At 51.0% G+C, this 19,194-nt stretch overlaps 1 protein-coding gene across 1 annotated transcript in view; it reads right to left on the bottom strand.

Annotated features, from left to right (window-relative positions):
* The window catches only part of LOC122929523 (tetraspanin-15-like), a 238,986-nt gene extending 220,973 nt beyond the window's left edge, over positions 1 to 18,013 (bottom strand). The window contains exon 1 of the mRNA XM_044283124.1: positions 17,799 to 18,013. Within this exon, the coding sequence (XP_044139059.1) occupies positions 17,799 to 17,885 (87 nt within the window). The 5' untranslated portion in view covers positions 17,886 to 18,013. The remainder of the gene's footprint in view (positions 1 to 17,798) is intronic.
* Between the last annotated feature and the right edge of the window lie 1,181 nt (positions 18,014 to 19,194).

Raw genomic sequence — 19,194 nt, 5'->3', positions numbered from 1 at the left:
AGGTTAAGGCCCCTTGCAGACGAGCGTGTGTCCGGATGCGCTGCGTCTGCGATCAGGCAAAATCGAGTAGGTACGCAATTGCAGTCAGTTTTAAATGCGATTGCGTTCCGTTTTCATTGCGCAGGTGCAATGCGTTTTGCACGTGCGTGATAAAAAACTGATTGTGGTACCCAGACCTGAACCTGGACTCCTTCACTGAAGTTCGGGTTTGGGTTTGGTGTTCTGTAGATTTTATTATTTTCCCTTATAACATGGTTATAAAGGAAAATAATAGCATTCTGAATACAGAATGCTTACTATAATGTGGCTTTAGGGGTTGAAAATAAAATTTACTCACCTCATCCTCAGCCAGCATAGTCTTCTTTCAGGACCTGCCAAAGGACCTTTGATGAAGTAATTGTGCTCACCACGTGGTGAGCGCAGTGACGTTAGCGCAGGTCCTGCTGAATGAGGATAGAAGATCCTTCTCTCTTCATTCAGCAGGACCTGTGCTGACGTCACCGCGCTCACCGAGTGGTGAGCGCAATTACGTCAAAGGTCCTTTGGCAGGTCCTGAAAGAAGAAGAAAGAAGATAATTCAGTAAATTGACTTTTATCAATTTACTTACATCATCTCCTTAGCAACCGTGCGTGAAAATTGCACCGCATCCGCACTTGCTTGCGATTTTTATGCAGAACCATTAATTTCTATGGGGCCTGCATTGCGTGAAAAAAGCTGAATATAGAGCATGCAGCGATTTTCACGCAACGCACAAGTGATGCGTGAAAATCACTGCTTATCTGAACAGCCCCCATTGAATTGAATGGGTCCGGATTCAGTGCGGGTGCAATGCGTTCACTTCACGAATTGCACCCGCACAGAATGCCCGCTTGTGTTAAAGGGGCCTAAAGGGATTGTCCTACACATCACCGCTGCTTGTCAGTCATTGGCTGCAGCGGCACACCTGACCCCGTCCATGCCGGAAGCTTACATTTGGGGACCGAAGCGCAGTGAACCCAAGAAGCGGGAAGAAATTGGAGGGAGGCATACATATATGTATGCTTCCCTTCACAAGTTTAAAGTTGGGGGGGGGGAGGGGGGACATTTAAGGCAATCCTGGAGTACCCCTTTAAATCCCCAATTCAAGCACTTACACAAGCTTTGATGTCTCCCTGGTCTATTAATATCCGCAGCTTAGGAAATGGAAATCAGTCTTCATTAAAACAGTCTGCCAATCCTTAGAACTACAAAGTGTAGATGTATCATGCACTCATTAGGTCAGTACTTCAAGAACCGAAAATCTGTGGCCCTCAGCGCAATTCTTTCCTCTGTAAGCAGTTTCTCAGAGAACAGCCTGCAGAAGCTTGTCAGACAAGAACAGACGAGAGACTATCAAAGATTGTGAGAGCATCTTATTCATGGCAATCCTTGACCTCACCAGCACAGGGAGCATCCAGTGTAACGAGAGGGACGGGTGCTAAAAAGAAGAAGACTACACAAAGTCTGACTATGAACATTACGGTCTACACGTCAGGACTAGTGTATACTCACCGTCTCCAAAGTTGGTGAAAATGAACGGATTTAACACAGCAGACATTTCCCAAAATCTGATCTGTGTACAGCCGTTCGCAGGGGAAGGGGTTATGTCTTACTATATCGCTATGCACCGCTGGGGTCGGTTACTGTGGTCCCTGTTATGTTTCAGTATATCGCTATGGACCGCAGGGGTCAGTCACTGTGGCTCCTGTTATGTCTCATTATATCGCTATGGACTGCAGGGGTCAACTGCTGTGGCCCCTGTTATGTTTCAGTGTATCACTATGGGCCGCAGGGGTCAGTCACTGTGGCCCCTGTTATGTCTAACTATATCGCTATGGACTGCAGGGGTCAACTGCTGTGGCCCCTGTTATGTTTCAGTGTATCACTATGGGCCGCAGGGGTCAGTCACTGTGGCCCCGGTTATGTCTCACTATATCGCTATGGACCACAGGGGTCAGTCACTGTGGCCCCTGATGATCACTAGAACAAAGTGGAAGTGGCTTTAAGAAAGAGTCAAATAGTAATACACGTGTAGTACAACTGCACTTTACAATCACATCTATTCTGTGTGTGTAAAACGCGTTAGTAAGTAATGCTAACACTGTAGAGAAGCAGCTGGTCTGAAAGTAGAAGGATGATGTTATTAGTCATACAGTCTATGTATTAAAGGGGTTGTCCAGAATTTTAATACTGATGGCCTATCCTCAGGACAGGTCACTGATATCGAATTAATGGGAGTCTGATTCCTGGCACCCCCTTTTCCCACCGATTAGCTGTCCAGAGAGCCCCATGGCCTCTTCCTAGGTAAGTACCATCACACTTATCTGTCACAGGCCGAGGAGCATCTCAGTCCCATTCAAGTTACTAGGCCTGGGCTGCAATACCAAGCACAGCCACTATACAGCGCTGTACTTGGCAAGCTGCGAGGAGGCCGCAGCCTCTTCAAGCAGCTGATGGACGGGGTGGCGGTGGGAGTCAGATCCTGAGGATAGGTCATCAATATCAAAATCCCAGGCAACCCCTATAACAAGTGCAGCAAATAATCAGATGCGGAAGAAATTCTACTTAAAGGAGTTGTCCAACAACTCAAAAAAAAATTAAATCGGTTTTCAAATGTAAATGAATAAAACTCTGCAAAATACTTTCATCGTGAAAACTTTATAAATGGCCTGATTTCTGCCTCTTCTTGTGGTCTGAGAATGAGATGCAAAGTACATCCTTCTCCTCCTTGGGAGGTGACGGGACGAAGGGCTGGGCTCCTGGCTCAGTTCATCAGCTATGCCAGGCCCCTTTCTCCATCATGGCAGACGCAGTGGCAAAGGAGGGCGTTGGCATATCTAATGAACTGAGCCAGACAGCCAGACCCAGTTTTACGAGCTAAAGTATAATAACCTGTGAGATGGTTTACACCCCCACCCCTGCATTATTGTGCTCTATAATAGACTTAGCATCATGCCGTTACATAAACTGTATAATACTGTAAAGCCTCATTCACATGTCAGTGTTCGGTCAGTGATTTCCATCAGTGATTGTGAGCCAAAACCAGGATTGGAGCCTCCACAGACATAAGGTATAAGGGAAGGATCTGCTCCTGTTCTGTGTTTAGAGCCGCACCTGGTTTGGGCTCAGAGTCACTGATGGAAATCACTGACTGAACACTGATGGCTTTATTACTCCGGAGGAGCACAGGGGGCATTTCTACCCCGGAGGGGGCACAGGGGGCATTTCTACTCCGGAGGGGGCACAGGGGGCATTTCTACTCCGGAGGGGGCACAGGGGGCATTTCTACTCCGGAGGGGGCATTTCTACTCCGGAGGGGACATTTCTACTCCGGAGGGGGCATTTCTACTCCGGAGGGGGCATTTCTACTCCGGAGGGGGCATTTCTACTCCGGAGGGGGCACAGGGGGCATTTGTACTCCGGAGAGGGCACAGGGGGCATTTCTACTCCGGAGGGGGCACAGGGGGCATTTCTACTCCGGAGGGGGCACAGGGGGCATTTCTACTCCGGAGGGGGCACAGGGGGCATTTCTACTCCGGAGGGGGCACAGGGGGCATTTCTACTCCGGAGGGGGCACAGGGGGCATTTCTACTCCGGAGGGGACATTTCTACTCCGGAGGGGACATTTCTACTCCGGAGGGGGCATTTCTACTCCGGAGGGGGCATTTCTACTCCGGAGGGGGCATTTCTACTCCGGAGGGGGCATTTCTACTCCGAGGGGGCACAGGGGGCATTTCTACTCCGGAGGGGGCACAGGGGGCATTTCTACTCCGGAGGGGGCACAGGGGGCATTTCTACTCCGGAGGGGGCACAGGGGGCATTTTCTACTCCGGAGGGGGCACAGGGGGCATTTCTACTCCGGAGGGGGCACAGGGGGCATTTCTACTCCGGAGGGGGCACAGGGGGCATTTCTACTCCGGAGGGGGCACAGGGGGCATTTCTACTCCGGAGGGGGCACAGGGGGCATTTCTACTCCGGAGGGGGCACAGGGGGCATTTCTACTCCGGAGGGGGCACAGGGGGCATTTCTACTCCGGAGGGGGCACAGGGGGCATTTCTACTCCGGAGGGGGCACAGGGGGCACTTTCTACTCCGGAGGGGGCACAGGGGGCATTTCTACTCCGGAGGGGGCACTTCTACTCCGGAGGGGGCACAGGGGGCATTTCTACTCCGGAGGGGGCACTTCTACTCCGGAGGGGGCACAGGGGCATTTCTACTCCGGAGGGGGCACTTCTACTCCGGAGGGGGCACAGGGGGCATTTCTACTCCGGAGGGGGCACTTCTACTCCGGAGGGGGCACAGGGGCATTTCTACTCCGGAGGGGGCATTTCTACTCCGGAGGGGGCACAGGGGCATTTCTACTCCGGAGGGGGCACAGGGGCATTTCTACTCCGGAGGGGGCACAGGGGGCATTTCTACTCCGGAGGGGCATTTCTACTCCGGAGGGGGCACTTCTACTCCGGAGGGGGCATTCTACTCCGGAGGGGGCACAGGGGCATTTCTACTCCGGAGGGGGCACAGGGGCATTTCTACTCCGGAGGGGGCACAGGGGCATTTCTACTCCGGAGGGGGCACAGGGGCATTTCTACTCCGGAGGGGGCACAGGGGCATTTCTACTCCGGAGGGGGCACAGGGGCATTTCTACTCCGGAGGGGGCACAGGGGGCATTTCTACTCCGGAGGGGGCACAGGGGGCATTTCTACTCCGGAGGGGGCACAGGGGGCATTTCTACTCCGGAGGGGGCACAGGGGGCATTTCTACTCCGGAGGGGGCACAGGGGGCATTTCTACTCCGGAGGGGGCACAGGGGGCATTTCTACTCCGGAGGGGGCACAGGGGGGCATTTCTACTCCGGAGGGGGCACAGGGGGCATTTCTACTCCGGAGGGGGCACAGGGGGCATTTCTACTCCGGAGGGGGCACAGGGGGCATTTCTACTCCGGAGGGGGCACAGGGGGCATTTCTACTCCGGAGGGGGCACAGGGGGCATTTCTACTCCGGAGGGGGCACAGGGGGCATTTCTACTCCGGAGGGGGCACAGGGGGCATTTCTACTCCGGAGGGGGCACAGGGGGCATTTCTACTCCGGAGGGGGCACAGGGGGCATTTCTACTCCGGAGGGGGCACAGGGGGCATTTCTACTCCGGAGGGGGCACAGGGGGCATTTCTACTCCGGAGGGGGCACAGGGGGCATTTCTACTCCGGAGGGGGCACAGGGGGCATTTCTACTCCGGAGGGGGCACAGGGGGCATTTCTACTCCGGAGGGGGCACAGGGGGCATTTCTACTCCGGAGGGGGCACAGGGGGCATTTCTACTCCGGAGGGGCACAGGGGGCATTTCTACTCCGGAGGGGGCACAGGGGGCATTTCTACTCCGGAGGGGGCACAGGGGGCATTTCTACTCCGGAGGGGGCACAGGGGGCATTTCTACTCCGGAGGGGGCACAGGGGGCATTTCTACTCCGGAGGGGGCACAGGGGGCATTTCTACTCCGGAGGGGGCACAGGGGGCATTTCTACTCCGGAGGGGGCCACAGGGGCATTCTACTCCGGAGGGGCACAGGGGGCATTTCTACTCCGGAGGGGGCACAGGGGGCTTTCTACTCCGGAGGGGGCACAGGGGGCATTACTCGGGGCCTTCTACTCCGGAGGGGGCACAGGGGGCATTTCTACTCCGGAGGGGGCACTTCTACTCCGGAGGGGGCACAGGGGGCATTTCTACTCCGGAGGGGGCACTTCTACTCCGGAGGGGGCACAGGGGGCATTTTCTACTCCGGAGGGGGCACTTCTACTCCGGAGGGGGCACAGGGGGCATTTCTACTCCGAGGGGGCACTTCTACTCCGGAGGGGGCACAGGGGGCATTTCTACTCCGGAGGGGGCACTTCTACTCCGGAGGGGGCACAGGGGGCATTTCTACTCCGGAGGGGGCATTTCTACTCCGGAGGGGGCACAGGGGGCATTTCTACTCCGGAGGGGGCACAGGGGGCATTTCTACTCCGGAGGGGGGCACAGGGGGCATTTCTACTCCGGAGGGGGCATTTCTACTCCGGAGGGGGCACTTCTACTCCGGAGGGGGCACTTCTACTCCGGAGGGGGCACTTCTACTCCGGAGGGGGCACTTCTACTCCGGAGGGGGCACAGGGGGCATTTCTACTCCGGAGGGGGCACAGGGGGCATTTCTACTCCGGAGGGGCACAGGGGGCATTTCTACTCCGGAGGGGGCACAGGGGGCATTTCTACTCCGGAGGGGGCACAGGGGGCATTTCTACTCCGGAGGGGGCACAGGGGGCATTTCTACTCCGGAGGGGGCACAGGGGGCATTTCTACTCCGGAGGGGGCACAGGGGGCATTTCTACTCCGGAGGGGGCACAGGGGGCATTTCTACTCCGGAGGGGGCACAGGGGGCATTTCTACTCCGGAGGGGGCACAGGGGGCATTTCTACTCCGGAGGGGGCACAGGGGGCATTTCTACTCCGGAGGGGGCACAGGGGGCATTTCTACTCCGGAGGGGGCACAGGGGGCATTTCTACTCCGGAGGGGGCACAGGGGGCATTTCTACTCCGGAGGGGGCACAGGGGGCCATTTCTACTCCGGAGGGGGCACAGGGGGCATTTCTACTCCGGAGGGGGCACAGGGGGCATTTCTACTCCGGAGGGGCACAGGGGGCATTTCTACTCCGGAGGGGGCACAGGGGGCATTTCTACTCCGGAGGGGGCACAGGGGGCATTTCTACTCCGGAGGGGGGGCATTACTCAGGGGGCAGGGGGCTATTCTACTCCGGAGGGGGCACAGGGGGCATTTCTACTCCGGAGGGGGCACAGGGGGCATTTCTACTCCGGAGGGGGCACAGGGGGCATTTCTACTCCGGAGGGGGCACAGGGGGCATTTCTACTCCGGAGGGGGCACAGGGGGCATTTCTACTCCGGAGGGGGCACAGGGGGCATTTCTACTCCGGAGGGGGCACAGGGGGCATTCTACTCCGGAGGGGGCACAGGGGGCATTTCTACTCCGGAGGGGGCACAGGGGGCATTTCTACTCCGGAGGGGGCACAGGGGGCATTTCTACTCCGGAGGGGGCACAGGGGGCATTTCTACTCCGGAGGGGGCACAGGGGGCATTTCTACTCCGGAGGGGCACGGGGGCATTTCTACTCCGGAGGGGCACAGGGGGCATTTCTACTCCGGAGGGGGCACAGGGGGCATTTCTACTCCGGAGGGGGCACAGGGGGCATTTCTACTCCGGAGGGGGCACAGGGGGCATTTCTACTCCGGAGGGGGCACAGGGGCATTTCTACTCCGGAGGGGGCACAGGGGGCATTTCTACTCCGGGGGCACAGGGGGCATTTCTACTCCGGAGGGGGCACAGGGGGGGGGGGGCACAGGGGGCATTTTCTACTCCGGAGGGGGCACAGGGGGCATTTCTACTCCGGAGGGGGCACAGGGGGCATTTCTACTCCGGAGGGGGCACAGGGGGCATTTCTACTCCGGAGGGGGCCAGGGGGCATTTCTACTCCGGAGGGGGCACAGGGGGCATTTCTACTCCGGAGGGGGCACAGGGGGCATTTCTACTCGGAGGGGGCACAGGGGGCATTTTCTACTCCGGAGGGGGCACAGGGGGCATTTCTACTCCGGAGGGGGCACAGGGGGCATTTCTACTCCGGAGGGGGCACAGGGGGCATTTCTACTCCGGAGGGGGGCAACAGGGGGCATTTCTACTCCGGAGGGGGCACAGGGGGCATTTCTACTCCGGAGGGGGCACAGGGGGCATTTCTACTCCGGAGGGGGCACAGGGGCATTTCTACTCCGGAGGGGGCACAGGGGGCATTTCTACTCCGGAGGGGGCACAGAGGGCATTTCTACTCCGGAGGGGGCACAGAGGGCATTTCTACTCCGGAGGGGGCACAGAGGGCATTTCTACTCCGGAGGGGGCACAGAGGGCATTTCTACTCCGGAGGGGGCACAGAGGGCATTTCTACTCCGGAGGGGGCACAGAGGGCATTTCTACTCCGGAGGGGGCACAGAGGGCATTTCTACTCCGGAGGGGGCACAGAGGGCATTTCTACTCCGGAGGGGGCACAGAGGGCATTTCTACTCCGGAGGGGGCACAGAGGGCATTTCTACTCCGGAGGGGGCACAGAGGGCATTTCTACTCCGGAGGGGCACAGAGGGCATTTCTACTCCGGAGGGGGCACAGAGGGCATTTCTACTCCGGAGGGGGCACAGAGGGCATTTCTACTCCGGAGGGGGCACAGAGGGCATTTCTACTCCGGAGGGGGCACAGAGGGCATTTCTACTCCGGAGGGGGCACAGAGGGCATTTCTACTCCGGAGGGGGCACAGAGGGCATTTCTACTCCGGAGGGGGCACAGAGGGCATTTCTACTCCGGAGGGGGCACAGAGGGCATTTCTACTCCGGAGGGGGCACAGAGGGCATTTCTACTCCGGAGGGGGCACAGAGGGCATTTCTACTCTGGAGGGGGCACAGAGGGCATTACTAGCACAGGGGGCATTACTACTATTAAGGGGACATAATGGGCATTATTCTTGTGAAGCGGGTACAATGGGCATTATTACTGTGAAGATGGCACAATATAGACAATTACTATGAAGGGGGCACAGTGGGCATTATTACTATAAAGGGGGCACAATGGAGAGTTACTATGGAGGGGACACAAAGAGGGCATTACAACTGTGAAAGGGGCACAGAGAGGGCATAACTACTGTGAGGGGGCACATATATGTACAAAACTACTGTGAAGGTTGTACAATGAGGGCAATGCTACTGTGAGCGGGTACAATTTTTTTTAAAAGTATTTGGGGGGTGACAGAGAAAGGACCCGCCCCGGGTGCCAAACACCCTAGGCACACCACTGCGTACAGTATGCAGATTTCCTGCTACTAGTCATATGGGCAGTGCCATTGCAGGGAGTAGTCACACAGTCTGGGCTGAAGCCATGTCTCCAGATAACATGTAGGTTATCAAGGTGCACTTGGCTCACCTCCCTCAGCGCATTGCGCTTGCGCAGAATGTTACAAGACTGAATGAAGGACAATCAGCGCATGCACAGTTCACTGACAAAGTCCACCATGCTTTACTGCAGGTTCCTGGAAAGCAGTGGCTTCAGCCAAGACCATCGGACTATTCCCTGGAAGTAGAGATGACTACTAGGAGGTGAGCCGATGGTGGATGAGAAACTACAGGAAGGTTAGGCCGTAAATACACAGGACATGAGGACTACAGCCAGCAAACACCAGAAAGGGCAAAAACAGATCTTGCACAACCTCAATAGATATAGCAACGCCTGCCTAACAAAGCGGCAGAGCTGCAAACAACGAGGGGAACATTTTTAAATTATTTTTACATTTTCCCCTTTGGTCAACCTTAGCCAGGTGACTAGTGAACAAGGATCTGTTCCCAGATGGCGTTACTTGTGTGAGGAAAATCCGCAGCCCGTGGAGATTGTCCGCACATAACTGGACATGCAGCATGTCAATTTAGGTTGTGGATATCTGTAGTGGATTTCCCCCTTTGCAATGCAGGGGGTAAAATCTATGGCAAATCTGCAGCTTTTCAACAGCTAAATCCATACATTTCTGTGCAGATTTTGTCAATGTGCATTTTGGTCCGATCCACAGCAAAAAATTCCCAGACGCAGGGATGTCTTTAGGAACCGCTCACGCTCAGAAAGCAGCACTGTGCTGAGTGAGCTGCAGGGGTAAAGTCACCCTCCCACCTGGCACTGACCTGAACTTGGTTCTGCATTTCATTTTTAAATCTCTGTTGGCTGTGTGCGAGGGAGGGGCATGGCCTAACGAGATAAAGGGGGGGCCTAGCGGAGTTGGGGGGGGGGGGGGGGGTTAAAGTCCGGCTTCGGAGGGTGGTCCGAGTGGCTATCCTATCCCTCACACAAGTCTTTTTTTAGTATTTTTCTTAGAACCTAAAGGCTCATGCGGCCCACAATCAGAGGGTCCGCAATATACTTGCACTGGTCGTGTGCGCACTATCTAACGGGTCTGCAATGCGAAAGATACAGAGCTGAGGCACGGAGCGGAAGACCATGCGAGCAAAGAAATGGAACATGCTTTTTTTTTTCAGGTCGCGGACCCATTCAAGTTGGATGGGTCTCCAAACTTTAGAGCAGGCCACACAGACAGTCCCTGGTGCACTGGGGACCGCAATTTCCTGTCCCCAATGCACGTCATGGGCGGCACGCGTCTGTGTGTATAAGCTCTAAGTGCTTATGCACACAAACGTTTTTTGAATTCCGTATACAGGCCGTATTTTGAGTCAGTATACGGAACCATTCATTTCAATATAGAACAAAGGAAGGATAATCCAGCTTCATCTTAAACGTGGCAGCTTTATTAATCAACATAGTGCATTCAAATCTATACAGACAGTTCATGTCACGACTGTCTGTGTGGATCTTAATGCACTACGTTGATTAATAAAGCTGCCACGTTTAAGGTGAAGCTGGATTATCTTTCCTTTGTTCTACATTGAAAACAGGTGAGCACACCCAACCCTTCTTTACTTGGAATTCATTTCAATGGGTGCGCAAAAGTTGCGGACAGCACTCTGTGTGCCGTCTGCATCTGTTGCTCCGTTCCGTTGCTCCGCAAAAATTATGAGGCATGTCCCATTCTTGTCCGTTTTGCGGACAAGAATAGGCATTTCTATAATGGGCCTCCTGTTCCGCTCTGCAAATTGCGGAAGGCACACGGGCGGCAACCGTTTTTTGCGTAACCGCAATTTGCGGACCACTAAAAACGGCACGGTCGTGTGCATGAGCCCTAATAGAGCTATTTTTCGACAACTAAACGCTTGATAATTTACCAGGCCACAAGTGGTAAACTTCACGCCCTGAGGCTGAAGCAGTGTGCACCGTCTGAGCTCTAGTAGATGCTGGCACGACTCCATAACATCTGTCAAGAGCAGACTTGTATGTATTACACAGCGGCAGCCGTATATTACACACCCATAAAACATGCACTGCTCACAAATCACAGAGAAAGCCAAGACAGACCCCCCTCAATGCATTCAGACAGGAAGGAGTTAAGGACTGAGGAAGACTTCTGACAGGCGCCAGAGATGAAGGTGTCTGCTATTTCTATTGATTTCAATGAACAGAAAGAGAAAGTCACAGTGTACAACCTGAACCACATGACACTTTAGAGGTCGCCCCTAACCTAGAAGTGAGGCATAGCACGGGGCCACGGAGCTTTCTACACTGTAGTACGGCCGGTAAAGCCCACCAGTAGATTCAGGCTGTCCACTAATTGGATGATGTCAGACTCCCCCCAACACCCGGCTGGACCTTCATTGCACACTACTAGTAATTAAAGGGGTTATCCAAGACTATAAAATGCTCCCCCTTTTGCCGGGCCCTTCACAATGGATATATTTACCTGGCTCCCTGCACCGCTCCTGTTTAGGCCCCCCAGAGCGTTTCGCTTGGGGGACACATGGGGGAAATGACGCCATTAATATGTATATTTTAGTATGGTTTTGCTCGTTTTTCTCTCCTTCCCACCCCCCTTTTCTTGCTTTCCCGCTCTTTTATTTCAGGTTTTCATGAAATGGTTAAGTCCTGTCAGAATCAGCTGGTTTGAGCCGGTCTCACCTGAGCCTTGGATGTCAAGCAGGGATCATCTCTGATTGGTGCAGCTGGTTGCTGGGGGAGATTTCTCGACAGCTGATTGGTGCGGATGCCAGCGGCGGGAAAGTTTGGTCCCTAAAAAGAGGGTTTCGGCGGCGCTTCTGGGACAGTTATCAAGACCGGATGGTCGCCCTCGCCCTCCCTCCGTATTCTTATGCTTCATGTCGCTTTGCTTTATTAGAGGGGCTGTATCACTCAGCTATTGCCGAGTGGATTTCGGAAATTATTGGAATTTTTAATGGTTATTTATTTAATGAATTTTGAAGTTTTAATTATTTATTTATTTACCCTTAATAAAGCATTGCGGCCATTTTTATTCCAACACAAGGTGTCATGTCATTATTTTAGTAATTAATATAGTTTAGTTATTAAGTCTGAAAGGGGTCATTTGCCTCCATGGTCCCTGCACCACCGCTGCTGCTTCTCTCCGTGCGTGGATGAAAACATCCAGTTTTGGAGGTGGGGGTTGAAGCAGCCAGTGGCAGGCGGGGACGAGCCTCCCTAGTGTCATCTAGGGTTGGGCGATATACCGCGGTATTTAAAAAACGGCGATATGGCGATATCGCTGTTTCCTAAATACTGCGGTATTTTGTGACGTCATAGAAACGGTCATGTGCGCTGCCGGTTCTAAATCTGCGTCCGCCCGCCCCAGCATGAACCGATACTGGTCATTTGCAGAGTACTTGTACTCGTGCAAATGTCCCCCATACCACTGTCGATACCTGCTGGCCGCTTGCGGCGGCGCTCTCAGCAGTTCGGCGTGGGGGAAGGAATTCTGTGACTCGCATTCCCGGCACCCGACCTCTGAGAGGACGCTGTGATCCGCGCAATTAACCCCTCAGGTGTGGCACCTGAGGGGTTAAATGGGCAGAGCACAGCGTCCTCTCAGAGGTCGGGTGCCGGGAATGTTCTTCAGTCTCTGCATTGGTGGCAGTGGGCAGTGTGCCCCCCCTCCCTCCCCAGTATTAATCATTGGTGGAGGGAGGGTCCCCCTCCCCTCCCATCATTGGTGGCAGTGGGCAGTTCCGATCGGAGTCCCAGCAGTGTAATGCTGGGGCTCCGATCGGTTACCATGGCAGCCAAGATGCTACTGAAGTCCTGGCTGCCATGGTATGTTAGTGAGCAGCATTATACTCACGCGTGCCGTGGCCGCCGGGCGCTCCTTCTTCTCATAGGTCTGTGCGACGCATTGCTAATGCTATAAGCATTAGCAATGCTCCGCACAGACAGAAGAAGGAGCGACCGGCGGCCACGGCGCGCGTGAGTATAATGCTGCTCACTAACATACCATGGCAGACAGGACTTCAGTAGCGTCCTGGCTGCCATGATAACCGATCGGAGCCCGACCGGAACTGCCCACTGCCACCAATGATGGAGGGGGAGGGGGACCCTGTGGCCACAGCCACCAATGATTAATACCAGGGATGGGGGGTTGAGTTACCAGAGGGGGCTGATAAGAGGGAGAGGCAGGGAGGCACATGAGAGGCTGATCAGAGGCTGGGGGGCACATGAGAGGCTGGGTTGCTGATCAGAGGCTGGGGGGCCTCCTTGTGGCTGCCCCATACAGTGTAACATCTCCTTGTGGCTGCCCCATACAGTGTAACATCTCCTTGTGGCTGCCCCCCTACAGTGTAACGTCTCCTTGTGGCTGCCCCCCTACAGTGTAACGTCTCCTTGTGGCTGCCCCTATGCAGTGTAACGTCTCCTTGTGGCTGCCCCTATGCAGTGTAACGTCTCCTTGTGGCCCCAAGTGTTTTTTTTTTCTAAATGGGCATTTATCGCGATAAATTTCTTAATATCATTATCGTGGGAAGATTTTTGATATCGTCCAACCGTAGTGTCATCCGCAATGGTGCGGGGAGCCAGGTAAGTATATTCAGTGTGAGGGGCACGGCATATGGGGGAGCATTTTATAGTCTTGCATATTAATTCATAACTTCTAGTAGGAATAACAGAAGATTGACAACTTAGATTTATATGAAAAGATGCTCCAAAATTGTTATTAAAACAATTGTTATTTAAGACAAGTCATAAAAAAGCCAAATGAATTAAAGGCACATGCCATTTTGGTGCTAAATATTTGTGTAATTTTTTTTGTCAACCATGAAAAAAAATTCCTAAGGCCTCACGCACACGACCGTAGTTGTGTTTCGTGTCCGTTCCGTTTTCCGTGATTTTCTGCGAACCCATTGACTTTCAATGGGTCCGTGGAAAACTCGGCTAATGCAAGCTGGTGGCACGGGGGGGGGGGCGCAAGCTGGTGGCACTGGGGGTGCTGATGAGTTTTTATAAAGAAAATTGTTCTTTTAATTAGTTTTTTATTAGAGTACTTAATTAATAGTTGGATTAATCGATAGAATACTTGATTACAAAAATAGTCGATAGCTGCAGCCCTAGATGTGAGGGATGGCAATCTCTGTACAGCGCTGGGGTATGTGCAGGCGCTACATAAATGACTAATAACCCTATCTGTCAGAAAAATCAGCTGTATGCAAATTGGCACTTCCCATTCATTCTACATCTGGCATCATAACTGATATTGCATCTCTATCTACGTCCAATATCTACAGTATGTCCAATATCTACAGTATGTCCAATATCTACGTCCAATATCTACAGTATGTCCAATATCTACTTCCAATATCTACAGTATGTCCAATATCTACGTCCAATATCTACTTCCAAAATCTACATCCAATATCTACAGTATGTCCAATATCTACTTCCAATATCTACGTCCAATATCTACAGAATGTCCAATATCTACAGTATGTCCAATATCTACAGTATGTCCAATATCTACTTCCAATATCTACAGTATGTCCAATATCTACAGTATGTCCAATATCTACTTCCAATATCTACAGTATGTCCAATATCTACATAATGTCCAATATCTACATAATGTCCAATATCTACATAATGTCCAATATCTACATAATGTCCAATATCTACTTCCAAAATCTACATCCAATATCTCCAGTATGTCCAATATCTACTTCCAATATCTACGTCCAATATCTACAGTATGTCCAATATCTACAGTATGTCCAATATCTACTTCCAAAATCTACATCCAATATCTACAGTATGTCCAATATCTACTTCCAATATCTACGTCCAATATCTACAGAATGTCCAATATCTACAGCATGTCCAATATCTACGTCCAATATCTACGTTCAATATCTACAGTATGTCCAATATCTACGTCCAATATCTACATAATGTCCAATATCTACTTCCAAAATCTACATCCAATATCTACAGTATGTCCAATATCTACTACCAATATCTACGTCCAATATCTACAGTATGTCCAATATCTACTTCCAATATCTACGTCCAATATCTACAGCATGTCCAATATCTACAGCATGTCCAATATCTACAGCATGTCCAATATCTACAGCATGTCCAATATCTACGTTCAATATCTACAGTATGTCCAATATCTACGTTCAATATCTACAGTATGTCCAATATCTACGTCCAATATCTACATAATGTCCAATATCTACTTCCAAAATCTACATCCAATATCTACAGTATGTCCAATATCTACTACCAATATCTACGTCCAATATCTACAGTATGTCCAATATCTACTTCCAATATCTACGTCCAATATCTACAGTATGTCCAATATCTACAGTATGTCCAATATCTACGTCCAATATCTACAGTATGTCCAATATCTACAGTATGTCCAATATCTACAGTATGTCCAATACCTACTTCCAATATCTACATAATGTCCAATATCTACTTCCAAAATCTACATCCAATATCTACAGTATGTCCAATATCTACTTCCAATATCTACGTCCAATATCTACAGTATGTCCAATAACTACGTCCAATATCTACAGTATGTCCAATATCTACGTCCAATATCTACAGTATGTCCAATATCTACGTCCAATATCTACTTCCAATGTCTATAGTATGTTCAACGTCTATGTCCAATTTACCATTTCGGCCCCTGGTCAGACTTTCCAAAACTCACTATAAGGCCTCATACACACGACTGTATGTATTTTGCGGTCCATCCGCAAAAAGTTGACGTCCGTGTGCATTCTGTATTTTGCGGAATGGAACGGCTGGCCCCTAATAGAACAGTACTATCCTTGTCGTTATGCGGACAAGACTAGAACATGTTCTATGTTTTTGCGGGGCCGTGGAATGTATATACGGATGCGGACAGCACAAGGGGTGCTAGCTGCATCTTCTGCAGCCCCAATGAAGTGAATGGGTCGGAATCTGCATAAAATGTAGATCGGATGCAGACCAAAAATACGTTCATGTGCCCTTATGCTGTGGTTTTTCCGCACGGGAATCTGCACTAATAAAATGCACGTATTCCACAACATGTACAGGTGGCCTAAGGGCTATGATTTCGTAGTAAAGAGATCACAGAGAGGCAGAGAGCATTATCAGTCATGTTAATGCTCCGTGCCTCAGCAGTCTGCATCGGGTCTTGGCACTCTTTCACGGAGCGGATGCCACGCACGGCATCCGCTTGTGTGAAACAGCCCTAAGGGTGCCCGCACACGGGTGTAGGTTTACTAAGAGAAAATCTGCAGATTCACGTGTGGTTTTCTGTGCATTTCGGCACCAAATTCACCTCAAAAACTGCATGTCTTACTTCCGTTTTTTTATGCAGTTTTTCCACAGATCTCATCCATGCATTGAAAAAAGAAGAAACAAACAATTGACAATTTGCACACAGACGAAAAAAAGCAAAGTGTAGACGAGGTTTGTGTCATCTCGTACTGTATTACACTGCCGAGAGTCCACAGCGCGTGCAGGCAGCCAAAGGGACGGGGGTTTGGCAGAGTAGACAGCTGCCTTGGGCGCCACTGTGCATAGGGAGCCAAATTTATGGTTTCAATAAAAACAGAAGTCAATGAAATGAAAAACTGTCCACCTGACAGCTGGCGGACGGGGTGGCGGTGGAGTTCATGCTGAACCCCAAGACAGCTCCTGTTCCCATTACATGTCCAGTGATTTGCTGGTTTCCAGTACAGCGGTAAGGCCAAGTCCAGGACTGCTGGATAATGTCCATCATGGGTTTTAACAAAATCTGCGTGCATCTCATGCAGAATTAGGCCTCATGCACACGACCGTTGTTTTATTCCGTGTCCGTTGTGCCGTTTTTCGTGATTTTCTGCGGATCCGTTGACTTTCAATGGGTCCGTTGAAAACTCGGCTAATGCACCGTTTGTCATCCGGTCCATGATTCCAGTCCATCAAAAAAATATAACCTGTCCTATTATTTTCGCGGAAAACGGTTCGCGGACCCATTCAAGCCAATGGGACCGCTAAAAAACACGGAGCCACACAAGATTGTCGTCCGCATCCATTTTTTTTCTTATCATTTGCATGGCAAACCTGTCTTAGATTTCTTTTTTACTTTCCTTCATGTCTGGTGATCCTCCAAAAAATAAAGGAAGACACACGGAAACGGATCACGGAACAACGGAACCCCATTTTGCGGAACGGATTACAACGGTCGTGGGCATGAGGCCTTAGACTACATTCACACGACTGTATGAACGGGAATGAGGACCCATTCATTTCAACGGGGCCGCAAAAGATGTGGACAGCACAGGGTAGTTCCGTTCGGCGGCACCACAATAGTAATTCCTATATAGCGCCGGCCCTGTGCGTTCTGCACGGCCGGTATCCTTGTTTTTCAGATCCATCATTTGCGGACCGCAAGAAACAGCACGGTCGTGTGAATGTAGCCTTAGTCATGTATTTCACGCTAGTTCTGTCAGGTCCAGACGCCACCGTATCTATTCTGCGTTCTACAAAATACGGATACCGCCCGCGTACATGTCGCATTTTCCAACAGGACTGCCTACAGACAAGGAGAGGAGATGTTCTGTCATGTGCAGAATAACCTCTGTGTCCAGGCAGCATTTATTGCATCCCCATAGAAATGAATGGGTCCCTGTATGATGAGGACCCACAATCTGGCGGTGTGCAGGAGGCTCCACAACAACCTGCAGGCGCAGCTTGGACCAGACTACACACAGAGGTCCCTGTACACCATTGTGTGCACAGACCACACCTCCATGCCCCCGGTGTATGCCACCCCGCCCCCCACACGGGCACCTACCGAGAACAGCGTGGAGTAGAAGGACAGGGAGAACTTGATGCAGTAGTAGGTGCGCAGGGTGGCCCTCCACGTGTCGCTGCCCGCCATGGCGGCTGCTGCTGCTTACATGCACGGCGCCGTGCGCTCCCCGGTCATTGTCTCGGCGCTGCACACTTCCGCATGGGGAGAGAGACCGAGCACAGGGAGGGGACACGCATTAACCCCTCACTGGCCGCGCCCGGCCTGCTGTCACCGCACCTGCCGCTGATAACGGGGCGTGTGTGTGTGTGACAGATGTGGTGTGTGTTCATACTGTATGTGGGTGTATACGGGAATGGTGTGTATGAATGTGCAATACTGTATATGGTGTCTGTGGTGTATGGTACTACTGTAAAGTGTATCATGAATTTACATACTGGATGGTTGTCTGTGTGGATGTCTACTGTATAAAGTGTATACATGAATGGACAATACTGTATATGGTGTCTGTTGTGTATGTACTACTTGTATAAAGTTGTATACATGAAATTGTACAGACTGTATATGGTGGCTGTGTGTATGTACTACTGTATAAAGTGTATACATGAATGTACAATACTGTATATGGTGTCTGTGTATGTACTCCTGTATAAAGTGTATACATGAATGTACAATACTGTATGGTATTTTTGGGGGGGGGGGGCTGGTGTGTATGTACTACTGTATAAAGTGTATACATGAATGTCAATACTGTATATGGTGTCTGTGTATGTACTACTGTATAAAGTGTATACATGAATGTACAATACTGTATATGGTGTCTGTGTATGTACTACTGTATAAAGTGTATACATGAATGTACAATACTGTATATGGTGTCTGTGTATGTACTACTGTATAAAGTGTATACATGAATGTACAATACTGTATATGGTGTCTGTGTGCATGTACTACTGTATAAAGTGTATACATGAATGGTGTGTATGATTGTATATAGTGTCGTGTATGTTGTGGGTGTATACGTGAATGGTGTGTATGAATGTACAATACTGTATATGGTGTCTGTGTGATATAAATGTGTATTGTGTGTGTATATAGATGACTGTATATAGTGTCATATGTGTATGTTGTGGGTGTATGTACTACTGTATAAAGTGTATCCATGAATGTACAATACTGTATATGGTGTGTATAGATGAATGGTGTGTATGACTATATATTGTCATATGTACTACTGTATAAAGTGTATACATGAATGGTGTGTATGAAGGCACATAGTGGGGGTCATTTATTAAGGGACTTGCAACTATTTTATTTTAAAAAAAAAGTAGTCGCAATTCCCTATTTTAACCAGCCGCACAGTGGCTTTTACGCTGTGTCGGGGCCTGGACTCCAGCCCCAAATTTACTAACAGGGGCTGGTGTAGGAAGGAGACGTA

This window comes from Bufo gargarizans, chromosome 2 (genome assembly GCF_014858855.1).
Source record: "Bufo gargarizans isolate SCDJY-AF-19 chromosome 2, ASM1485885v1, whole genome shotgun sequence".
NCBI classification, from domain to species: domain Eukaryota; kingdom Metazoa; phylum Chordata; class Amphibia; order Anura; family Bufonidae; genus Bufo; species Bufo gargarizans.
This window is presented reverse-complemented; position numbering and strand designations above follow the sequence as displayed.